The sequence below is a fragment of the Gymnoscopelus braueri genome, assembly GCF_963280865.1.
Source record: "Gymnoscopelus braueri genome assembly, chromosome: 22".
Lineage (NCBI taxonomy): Eukaryota > Metazoa > Chordata > Actinopteri > Myctophiformes > Myctophidae > Gymnoscopelus > Gymnoscopelus braueri.
In genome coordinates this window covers 27282561-27295749 of record NC_137624.1, presented here as the reverse complement: position 1 = coordinate 27295749, position 13189 = coordinate 27282561, and the positions used below count along the sequence as shown (strand labels likewise).

At 41.1% G+C, this 13189-nt stretch overlaps 1 protein-coding gene across 1 annotated transcript in view; it reads left to right on the top strand.

The window, feature by feature from the left end:
- The window catches only part of brinp1 (bone morphogenetic protein/retinoic acid inducible neural-specific 1), a 140005-nt gene that overhangs the window by 78786 nt on the left and 48030 nt on the right, over positions 1-13189 (top strand). Inside the window, exon 4 of the mRNA XM_080419286.1 lies at positions 5800-5969. Within this exon, the coding sequence (XP_080275412.1) occupies positions 5800-5969 (170 nt within the window). The remainder of the gene's footprint in view (positions 1-5799; positions 5970-13189) is intronic.

Genomic DNA, 13189 nt, shown 5'->3' with positions numbered 1-13189 from the left:
CAGATATGTCAAATAACTTGAATATGACCAATAACCAATAATCAAAATAAATAATGTACTATGGTCAAAATAGGCCATATTTAATCATTTCAGACTAAAAATGTGTTAAACAATAGTGGAAATAGCCAAGCTACTTGCAGATTGGCTATTTTTTTAACATGGAAACGCTTATGACGATTAGGCCCAAAAAATTGCAAATAATTGCAAATAGGTGGTCATAGTTGACTGGCCTATAGTTAGAGGGTGCTATGTTTTGTATGAGTTTGTGTATGCATATTCATTAGGCACATTAGTGCGGGGGGCTGCAGAATGATGACAGAAATTATGATCCAGGTGATTATTTTATGAATATTGTATTTCAACCTGGCATCCCTATTTTTGTCATCATAGGCAAACATTTTCACCCGATCAATCAAAATCAACAATGTTCAAAAATGTTGAACAATGTTCAAAAATAGTCAATCTACAAGCTCACAGCATGGCGCGACTCGTTGTGAGCTTGTATGTGTGCTATTTTTGCTATTTGTTGTATGATCACATCCAGTATAGTGCTTAAGTGGTTACACATGATTATTGATGATGATTTTTGGTGGAAAAAGGTGATTTATAATAATGTGTTTATCTGTGCTATATCTTTGGCCATAATGTCCTCCGTGGTTTTATTGTGCCTCTGTGAGCCTAATGGAAGGGGAGATTGGTTTTACAATCTCCTGGTTATTAATCCTTGAGTAATGGTGAGGAGATGAGGGCAAGGTGCAACAGCTGCCCAATTAAGATGTTTGAATTAATTGCCAAGTTTCTCGATTACATAATTGTGAAACCTACGATGACGATTTTCAATTACTTTCGATTAATTGTGCAGACTAGTTTGTGCTATAGGCACACTGCAGAATGTTGACTTTTGGTTGTGAAATGCTTTTGGCACTGCAATCGTGCAAGATCCTTTCTGTTCAGCATTTAAGTGTAATGTTTTCGATAAGCTGGCCCATAATCCTACACTTAGCACCATAATTGAACACTCAGGGATCTTGTTGCTTTAAACTCCAATTTGCACTTCAAAGCCTCATTACCATGTGTATATGTGTATATTCCATTAAAGTTTAATCCACACAAGTTTAATCCACACAAAAGAGGTATATCCAAAGAAATGCTATTGTTTGATGATTAAACAATAGCATTTCTTTGCATATACCTCTTTTGTGTGGATAGTGGATTCCTCATTATATTCTAGGACGGCGCCCTTTGGCCTATTTGGGGCCATGCATCTCAGGAACGATGCTGCTCTGCGGCACAAATGTTATGCAAAGCTCGGCCAATCAGTTAAGCCGAAGCATGGGGTTATAGCCAATCAGGCCGAGTTTGAGACCGAGCGGTCCGACTGTCTGAGTTATGCCAGGGACACGTTTTGTGTGACAGACAGGCGCTGTCTGTGGCGGGCACGCAGCACATTATAGACATTGGACATGGACATTTACAATAACCCTGGAAACGACGAGCATGCTGATAGCATCAGCCCAAATATAGACATAACTGTTTATTTATGAAGATCCCCATGTGTGTGTGTGTGTGTGTGTGTGTGTGTGTGTGTGTGTGTGTGTGTGTGTGTGTGTGTGTGTGTGTGTGTGTGTGTGTGTGTGTGTGTGTGTGTGTGTGTGTGTGTGTGTGTGTATTTGTGTGTGTGTGTGTGTGTGTGTGTGTGTGTGTGTGTGTGTGTGTGTGTGTGTGTGTGTGCACCGTGCGTGCGGCCAGATTATGTGCATACATGGAGTTCCTTGCCTTAAGTGCAAATCGACGTTGCTATGAGGTTTTAGTCCCCATTTTGGAGATCCCTGACGTAATCACAAACTGACCTTGTTCAGCAACGGTTTCTGTTGATGATGTCGTGTTGTGAATGATGTCACAGGCCCATTATGGAGAACCCCGATTAGAGAGACTCAGGGAAAGGGTAGGGAGGGGAATGCACACACAAGGGGAATGAATACACACACACACTCGCACACGCCAACACATATACTCCAAGCTTTTGGCAGGCAGAGTGTTAATGATATACAGGTAAATCAATACCTTCCTCACGTATTGCTTTTATATATCCATCAGCTTGTATTATTTCATTACTCTACCCTATAAAACTGTGCTTCAGCATGGCAATAATGTATATCCATAAAATGGGTAATGAAATCATTTTCCCAAAGACACAGACAATGTGAACACATTTTGGCAGAGTGCCCTGTGAAAATGTAAGACAATGTATTCCTTGCAGAAACTCACACTTGTACATGAATGAATTAAAGGGGGCAGTGTTAGAAGTGCATGAGCTAATGATTTTCCTGAGCCAGGAGTGGCAAGTGCAACATATTTATGTACAGTAGACCTACTTTGAGCTACAGTAACTTGCAACGAGGGCAAAGTCACTGATCAAGGGCTAATGTCCTACCATTATCCTTGTGCAGTAAGTCAAGGATTTGTGAGTAACTTTCCTAAGCCCCGGGGAAGGGAGCGTGGCGGGGACACAGAATGGGGACTTGTCCCCATTGTGGTTCCACGCCAACCAGGCATGAGACATTGGCCTTGACTGCCACCTTCCCCCGGTCATGATCGCCACGAGTTAAGTGACCGTTCACAATGCATCGCTTGGGGGCAAATAACCATTCACGGCATAAGGCGTCTGAACGTATGTGACATGCTCTAAAATGAGTTCCAGGCATATGGTTTGCCCTTTGAACGGCGATACGAAAGGCAAGCTTGTGTGTGCTTGTGGGCATGATTTGGGATTGGTGATTGTTTTTTAGTGTTTCTGTGGGTTGTGGGGCGTGTGTTAGGGAGAGAGTTCATGTGTGTATAGAATGAGCTGCACAATCTTTTATACTGTGTCAACAAACGTGCATGCAAAGGGAACATCCGGGCGCCCATGTTTGTTTTATGATTGCTTTATGATTTAGTATTGTTGATGCTACAGTTCTCACACTCTTCCCTGTGGTGATATCCTAAGAGAGAAGAAAGTCAACTTAAGTCATTACTTCTCTGTTTTTGTAACACTTTTTCAATGTACCTTGTTTAGCAACAGCAATTATATTTTTAGCCCTACTAGCAGCAGGGCTCTATGGATGCTGACGCCGGTCCATCCAAACCCAAACAGGATATCTCTAAAACTACTTTATGGATTGCCATGGAATTTTCATTGCGCCTTCAGTCTCCCAGGAGGATGAAACCTACAGTAGCAATGGTGACCTTGCGGTGCCTTTAGTACCACCCATTGACCAAAATGTCCCATTGCAATATTGTATAATCGAATGTGCCGATTGTCATGCATTTGATGAGTGTATCCATGCTCCCTGGAGGATGAGCTTTTATCCTTTGAGTGACCCGATGACCTTTCCACTAGTGCCACCATCAGGCCATTTTGTGTATTATGTAGGCAATTGAGGCAATGCCATGTAAACCAATCTGTAAATAGGATACAATGAATTTGTATTGTGGTGAATCTTAGAAAAGTATGTTTGAGGTGGTGAACTCACTAAGTCACATTCACTCTAATTAGCCAAGGCAAGTTTATTTGTACATCACATTTAAATCCGAAGGCAATTCAAAGTGCCTTACACAAAACATTAAGCAATTGACATACATTATAGGACATTTACATACAATTATACGGTAAAATAAAACAGCAAGATAAGAGAGCTGGAGCTGTATTAGCCACATTCCACCAGCTAATGATGATCCCTTCCAATCTGGTTTTCGGGCCCTTCAAAGCACAGAAACAGCCCTCCCCAGGGTTAGCGATGACCTGCTGTTGGACGCTGACTCTGGACACTGCTCAGTCCTGGTCCTCAAGGACCTGAGCTCTGCTTTTGACACCATTGACCATACTGTTCTACTAAGCCATCTGGAGAACCATGTGGGTATTTCTGGTGTTGCCCTGAACTGGTTCACATCATATCTAACCAGTGGATACTTCTCTGTCACTTTAAGTGACTCTGTGTCACAGAGTCACCACGGCAACCTCCCACTATGGTATTCCTCAATCCCGCTGTTATCAGTTGTGTAATACAGTATCTCCAAACTTGAACAATTTATGTCACCCACCAATCTGGAAAAGGTCATTCATGCTTTTATCTTTTCGTGTCTTGATTAGTGTAACTCCCGATGTAAAAGCTAATTTTTGTCGAATGTTCGCCCCCAGAATAGGGAGGCTAGGGTTCACGTGGTTAGTGTGTTGAGGAAAAGAAAGAACAACCACAAACAAACAACAAACTCTCATCGAGGCAAAGTCCAGACTGTGATAATGTTAGGATACAGCAGTGACATACGCAATAAAGAAGTAGCTTGCACTGCAGCTCCGTATTGATCTGCTAAGTGATGGGTTCTGTTCAGAGGCTGCTCACACATCTGAGACGATAAGAAATGATAATACCGTAGATGTCTGTGTAATTCATGTCTTCATAGTTTAATTAAACTTAAGTAAAGACTCAGGAATCAGAATCAGAAAGACTTGTTGTTTTGAACAGCTACACAGTCAAATCCCCAGTGCTAATGTATTGATTTGTAACTCAGTGTACAAATGGAACACCCTACCCTTACAGGTCCATTTGGTTCCATTGGTAAACTTCAGTTAAAGCTGCATTCCAGAACTTATTTCAAGGATCAACACGTTATTTTAACCAATCTGTGCGGTAAAGTATGTTAAAACGATATCGCACATCTGCAGTAGTTGGAGGTGAACTCCCTACTCTTCCATCAAGACATTTTGACCCTGGTGTCGGGCAAAACACCTAACTGGTTGACAAGCAGTACTGCCTGAAGTTCATAATACAATATCTCCCCAGGACCAAGCAGAGAGATACCCTATTGGCCGATTGGTATAAATTGTTCTCTCATGTGGGAGACCCGGGTTTCGAATTGTGGGTATTAGGACATGAAAGTTATTATGGATTAAAGCTTTAAATCAGCGGCTCCCAACCTTTTCTGAGGGGATCAAGGGCCCACTTGAAAAGCTTGCGGCCCACCCATCTGACCACTTAACACGGCAGCCGGTCAGATGGGTGGGCCACGTGCATTTTCAGATCATGTTTATTGAAACGATCAAGCGATCGACTGTGTTCCGGCTTGGATCATTGGAACCAACGTAGCACACTTCCAAGTTCCTATTCATCGACATCACAATGCAAATCTTAGTGTTTTGCCAATTATTTGGGGGCCCACTTAAAATATCACCATGGTCAGGTTGGGAATCACTGCTTTAAATTAAAGGTTTCATGACGTTCAGTTTTATCACACATTAAAAGTCTTTGTCATGGTCCTATAGAAAGTGCATAGAAAGTTTTAACAAAAAAATCCACTCCATTGATCCATGGCAGGTGTTTTTCTCTCACATTTCTAAAGCCTTTTCAACTGCAATGAAAAAATAAATATTTGCCTGCGGGTGTCGCTGGTGAGGGATTTTGCCTGTCAATCATCGCCTCTGCTCCGCCCCCCCCCAAAGGAAAGGATAGGGGAGGGGAGGGGCGAGGAGGAGAGTGGCCGGGATTAATCGGCTGTGACCTCACTGCCGAAGGGCCAAGCTCAGATTACTTTTCAGCCTAATTATTCAGAAAACCCCAGACCACAGAAAATTCACTGAATGTTCAAAGTTCAGATTTTTTGGGTGTAATTGAGGTCATAAAACCCCCCAAAAAACATAAAAAATAAAAAAAAGTGAAAATGAATGTCATTGAACCTTTAACACTCATAATTTGTTTACACTGTTCAGAATGGTAACCAGTGTTAAATCTTACCCCCCCCACCCCCCTCTGATCCCTATAGGAGAGGAGGCGCTGACCATGTACATGGCTAAGAGCAAGCTGGACAGGAAACTGGTCAACGCCACGCAGAACGTAGAAGCTCTCCATCAACTGGCCTCGTCCTACTTCATCGACCGCGACGGTACCATGAGGAAGCTGCATGAGATCCAGATCTCCACCAATGCCATAAAGGTTTGTCAAACAAATAAATACATATTCAAATATTTAAATAACAAAACAGTCAAATCTGTGTCAATTTATAGTAATCTATCTATCTATCCTATCAATCTATCCTATCTATCTATCTATCTATCTATCTATCTATCTATCTATCTATCGGTATCATTTCTACAAAGATATTGTATGCACAGTATACTACTATACATTATAAAAGCTCTGTCTATCCTATATATTTTTTGACATGCTATATTTTCACCAGCTGTGTGAAAGCAGTATAATTTTGGTCTCAAACTCACAGGCAATGCCTACATTGTTAGAATGGCAAATGGACAACTTAAGTTCAGTTAGATACTTTCGTCAGAATTAACCATTCATTGCAATGCTATTGCAATTAGTTTGGTGGTGTGACGAACCCCCCAAAAGCAGAGCATATACTGTAAGATACAGAGTTATTGCATTAACATACAATTAACATAGAATCCACAGAAACAAACATGAATAGTGAGCCCTTCAAAGGCATATAAGGTAACATACACAGATATATATAACATCAATTCACAGAATCATCTGACTGATGTGGGTGTATAAATGCATTAACTTGTTAGCAATTGAGAATGGGGTGGGGGAGTGAGGCTGGGCATGTACACCTCCTGCCTGCTGTACTTCCTGAACTATCGCTGCGCTCTAGATAGTGTCTAAACAGACGATTATCAATTCATATTTTTTTTAATAGAAATCCCATACATAATGCTATTCAATAGTTGCGTCGATCCATCAACATTACAATCACATAACTGACTTTCACCAAAACATATTTTCATAGATGTATACGGTATATAGACCTACATAGAACTGTAGACCAACATATGATTACTATAACTGTGTGATGGTCACAGTGAGACGTGAAGCCTGATTTATAGTTGTACATCTTCTATTTTTGGTGCGTGACAGGCCAAATATAAATTAAGCCTGGGACTGCCAGGGGATGGCAGTATCAGAATTGAACAGAAGGATGATGCCGACTCGGTAAACTACCTTTGCGTAATATTATTTTGCACCGAGTTAGCTGGTGTGACTCAGCAAAAACAAAGTGTTAGTATATTTGGAAAAGTTTTATTTAATGGTGGATATGCTGATACATATGGTGGATGCAGTGTTTTGGAAGCACACAAAGTATCTGGTTCTGAAATGTGGGACTCACATTAATTGAAAGCAGACATTTTTCTTATACTGGTGTTGTGGATGTAGTGGTAACAAGCAGGCTGTGATTGACTTGTGTGTGTTACATTTGACAATATATTTATGATTGCATTGTTGCTACTTTGCATGGGCGTTGCAGTTATTGTATGAGGGTGGGACAAGTGCAGTGCTTTCTGGCTCCTGCAATTTAGTAAACAGAGCGAACGTTATCCTCATGGAGAAGAAATGATGGATAATGGATGCTTTTGATTTAAAACCCATTCAGAAGATGGCTCTTCCGATTAATCTGACATTACTGCCATGGCTGATTGTATAGGCTAATCTACAAATTAGATTTTACATTAATGGATTCTAATTACATTGTAATGGAAAATGATTTAAGTAATCATTAAGCTAATTGCCATTCTTTACTGCTAAGTGATAATAATAAGTTATTCAAGGTAAATTCTACACTCAGTAACATCTGATATTGCAGCATAAATAAGAAGTGTCATGGCTGGTGTTCACTTGAAGCGAGTATGACAGTCCTCTCCGCTGGGTCGCCTGCTTGTGGGTCCTCAGATGCCTGCAGATGCTGATCCGTGATCCACATACGTTGGTGTGGTGTGGGCAGAGAGTGGCGGTTAGTGGTGGTTGAGCCCCTTTTCCTCTCTCCTTGCGGTGCGGTCGCTTTGTCTCTCTTATTCCAAGCACGCCTGTCAAGTACAGTACGCTCCCGATTGCTTGTGATGTGGAATTTCTTCAGATTGGTCTTGATACTGTCCTTGAAATGTTGATTTTGCCCGCCAGGGGCTCGCTGACCGTTCTTCAGCTGGGAGTGCAGGTTGGGGCTGCATTATTGTGGTCTTCATCCAGTCATGGGTGCCGGAATAGAGGGGACACCAAGATTTTTGTCCCATTACTTTCAGGTATTATGGAAAATGTGTTTATCAACTTCTAAAACCAATCATGATGGTTTACACCTATAATGTGTTCAACCTCTTAATCCAATTAACTGTCAAGTGAATGACAGAAACATGCCTCAACAACATTCCTCAACCCCTTGCTTTTCCTGCACATCCACAAACAGTTGACTGATGAGTTGGACCTGAATGAGGTGCCGAGAAGCTTTTGCTTTTGCCATGGCTCCTGTGCTGATTGATTGATTGATTAGTGGTTGTTATGGCCGATTGGATTTCACTATTTTATTAGATGACATTACTTATTACTTATCATTGTTATGTACTGTATGCTGTACCCTATTTAAGCATTCGTTCAGAAGTATGTTATGTATTTTATCAGCCGACTGGCCGGTGGCTGGCTGTTGGCTACATCGTTACAATGTTGCCATTGCTCTACTAGTCTGAGGCAGGTGGCACTTACAAAAAGACAACATTTCAGTTCAAACCACAACAAATTATTTCATGCACACAATTTATCTCACAATACACTGCAAATAAAGTTATGTGTTTTTTAAATGCAGTGTTGCATTGAGTTATTCTAACTTTCTAACTTCATTGTTGATATACTGTATATGTACAGCATCAGCTAAAATGCACACCTGCACCCTCACACCTGCACAAAGCCTCACAAGGCATCCAGTTCACCAGATACTTGTATGTACACCTGCAACCATCCCCCCTCCCCTTTCTCTCCCCAAGGAGGACCTTTCTGACTTTTTGTTGTCTTGAGTGACAGGTGGATGAAGAAGTCCTGGCAGACAGGACTCTGGATAGCAGGAAGTCAAGCATGACAAAATTAAGTGGAATTGACAATGGCTGCTGAGTCAGAGGAGAGGCGGTAGGGAGGGAAGAGGCTCCGCTCTGCATCAGATACACAGTCTCTGGAAGGCTGAGTGGACTGTCAGTCCACTAAGGAAAACTGATGAACCAGAAGCATATGTCGAGGTGTGTGTTTGATTGAGTGAGAGAGAGAGAGAGAGATAACTGGGAATGGGTTGAGTGGGTTGAATGAGTTGAATGAGTTTAGTGAGTGAGTGAGTGAGTGAGTGAGTGAGTGAGTGAGTGAGTGAGTGAGTGAGTGAGTGTGAGTGTGAGAGAGAGAGAGAGAGAGAGAGAACGACTGACTGACTGACTGACTGACTAGTAAGTGACAGAGAGTGAGCAAGTACGTGAGTGAAATATTGGAAGAACAGCAGAACAAGCAACTTTTGTTTTTATTAAATATTGCCCCGGCATTTTTCTGGGTCCATTTCTGCTGAGGAAAACAATAATTTAATGAACAACAGCCCCCTTGTTCATGAACAAAACAGTATACTAGCTTCATCTTGAAGAATTCAGTGTACATTTTTGTGTCAATAAGTAGGAATTAGTAATGGACACACCAGACCAAGTGTGGTGCAGCAAACTCACATGTTCAGCTTAAAGGATCTACACCATGAATTAAAAAAAAAAAATTGATATTTAATATCATATAGTGTATGTCCCTCAAACCTTTTTCAAAAGGTTTGAGCCTAAATCATCACTCAGATATACTCATCCCAAGTCAATTGTCTCTGGCTTATACAGCACTTTCAGCTGCAATACCAAAACGTCCTCTTGGGCAGGGGGGGGCTACTGAGCAATTCTGTCTGGCCAGCATCAATGCAATGGCAATGCAAGTGATGTCACTTGCATTGCCATTCTGAAATGGCCTGTTCAGACACGCCCATTCTGAAAATCTCTGAAATGAGAATGAATGAAAAAAAAAAATTTGGGGTACAAGAGACACTGGGGAGCCCAAAAAATACCCCCCCCCCCAAAAAAAAAAAATGAAATTCATGGTGTGACCCCTTTAACATGCACAATAAGATACACATATTCTATAATAGTAGATAATAATATACTTATATGGAATAGATAATAAGATACTCATATGATACTGCATGATAAGATTCAATATTAATATACTCATAAATCATCTAAGGCAGGGGTCTTGCAACGTTTTTCAGGCCAATGACCCCTTAGCTGAGAGAGAGATAAAGCAGGGACCCCCACTACATATTTTATAAAATTATGTTGAAGATTAAACTTTATTAAACTGTTTCATGAATTTCATAGATAGCTTAGACTTGTTTGACAGCAATATCATCAGAGTATTTTCAGACATTTAAAACTCTCAGTACTTCATCGTACTTTTTTACCCCTTTACACCAAACTTCTTTGCCGAAAATAGCCGATCTGCAAGCTCACAACACGTCGCAGCGCGACGTGTTGTGAGCTTGTAGATCTGCTATTTTCGGCTAATGTTCTCCTCAGAATATAGGGATGCCAGGGTTCAAGTGGTTAATGTAAATAAAATAAAAAGTTCCTATCACACAAGATTTGGGGGCCCCCCTGTAGCAACTCTGAGGACCCCCCCAGGGGTCCCGGACTCCACGTTGAAGACCCCTGATCTAAGGCTAAACTTGCTTCTTGACTATAAATAGGTAAAACAGCATAAATTACAGTTCTCCTCCAGCCACGAAGACACTGATCAGAACATGCAGTGGAAGCAGAGTCTGGCAAAGTGAGGATCTATACACACACACAGAGAACCAGGGCTTTGCTCCTCCAATATTGATTCAATATGGCTATGAGACCTGCTTTGGAGGGCAAAAGCGCGGTCAGGAGTGGAAAACACGCACACATCGATAGGGCAGAAATATATTAGACATTTCCTGTCTGCAAGTAAGTAGATTGAAAGTAAGATTCACTTTGTTTTAGTGGATTATTATTTTCCAAGGTGAATGGAATTTTACCCTACGAGGCGTTGATATTATGACAGGAAACCCGGTTTCACATTGTCGATTACCTTAAAGCCAGTTCACCGGTCACCAACACTTGTCCTTGAGGTCCCGTAACCCTCTATGCCATGGTCCATTGTGTTTTTATCCTCCTATGAAATACATACAGATGTATAATTTATTAATGCTACTGCTGCTGCTACAACTCCTACACGTATTGCATCGTTTTTATATCTCATATATAATGTTATAGCACATTTTAATCATGTCTAAATCGACTTTATCATAATGATTTTATCATACTCGTATGCAGTCGAAAATATATTGTGTTTGAGGCTCAGCAAATTATTAAAATGGACTCAATAAATGATTGAATCAAGTAATCTTTTTTTATGGCTTAAATTACCATAACAATCAAACTGAATATATTGTTTCAACTTCAAATTTGTGTTGCTAAGCATATCTTCTGCCTAAGTGAATTTATTTGAATATTCCACAATCTCTCAACATTCTTGTTCTCAGAAAAATAGAAGACCTAGCATGCCAAGAAAATACGGCCACAACCAGAGCGATTTAGCAGTGGAATCACTGCACACATTGAGATTAAATGCCTGTGCCAGTGCACGACCTTGTGATTCCCAGTAAAAATGCAATATTCTCTTCATCAGTGAGCAATTCGAATAATTCCCTTTGACATTTATTTTTATTACGGTTCCATATGCAGGCTGCAGATGGCATTTTGTTTGAAATGGCATATTTTGAAAAATCTTGAGCGTACCGAGTTTTAATAAATCAAATATCGATCCATAAGGGCAGTGAACATACCTTATGTATTTTCTAGATATTGTATGACTGTAAATAAGAGTGTTTATAGGAACACAACTATCTGAAAGGATGCTCTCCGCCTGTGTGTCCCACACACACAGGTGCATACGAATGCACATTTCTCTGTGCTTGACTGTGTTGTTGGGGGTAAGCACATGCCTCTGTGTGTCTATCAGATTGACGTTAAACGTGTTAAAGGATAGCCTGAGAACATCCAGTGCCTGGCTGCATTTATCAGAGCTTTCATCCTTGCTGTGTCCCCTCCTGTCTCCCCTAGCTTTAGCTCTGCTTAAGAGGTCTAAGCTACATGCAAACGTTAATCAAACCAAGACATATCCCTGCTGCCCTGGTGACGCCCTGAGCAGAATTTTAGCCTCGTTATTTCTCTAAGATCCCACACAGGGCTTTAACCATCTGAATTGGGCTGTTGTTGCTTTTCCCCCTTTATGCTTTGAATAATAAGGCATCAAGCCTAAGGGTGTTAGGATAAGAAATGCCATAATTCCCAAACAAGCACTTGTTTGTGTATGTTTGTGTCTGTACGTGTGCGTATGCATGTATGCGTGTGCATGCCATGTATGCGTCTGCGTGCCCCCCCCTCGGCTGCCGCCGCCACCGCCGCGGGGGAACAGGTGAAAAAAAAGTTGCGGACAGACTTGGTTTGCTTCCATAATGGTGTATTTCATCATCGTGCATCGAACTCAGTTTGCAGCTCTGCCAGACCAAGAAAGTTCCCATTATTTGGTTCTCATGTAGGGTGCAATTATGGCCATGGAAAGCAAGGTTTCATTCCACAAGACGACAGACTACTGTATTATCTTTGAATACTTGCATTGTAGCCTACCGTTAATTGCATTGTACGTTCTCAAGAACTTTTTCATCTTGCGCCAGCTATCAAAGTTTTATTAGAACTTTTATTAGCGCTTCTTTTATTAAATGAATGGGCAAAGACGAGTCCATATGAACACTTCAAAACAAGCTAAACTCTAAGCTAAATTCTATCATTTAGAATGGAAAATAATCATCACCACTTCCCCTTGTATATGAGTTACTGTATTCAGTTGATGCAGGATTTGAGCTTAGGGCTAGAGATAAGCTAGGGAAGAGTAGCCTAATCAGTTAGGCCATGTGAATAATGTTGATGTGATTTTTAAATATTGTCACCTTCCTAAAATAATGTCCTAAGTAATTATTTTGAGGAAAATTATACTTTTGCCTAAATCAGCTCTTCATGACACTGGCCACCTCTGTTAAAATTGCATAATATCCTTATTGAAAAGGATTATGCCAGAGTAGGCCTATCACAGACAATGTAGCCTCGGAAACCCATGCCTTTTGTTTTGTTACAAAAGAAAAAAAAGTCTGGGGGAACCATGGTAGGAACGGTGGTTTCGGAGTGGGAGTGAACCTTGTTATCTCCTAACCAATCAGAGTGCAGAGGGGCGTCGCTCTAAATTTGGTGACGTTAGCGTGTTCCGTGCACAGGCCGGGGGGGGGGGGGGGG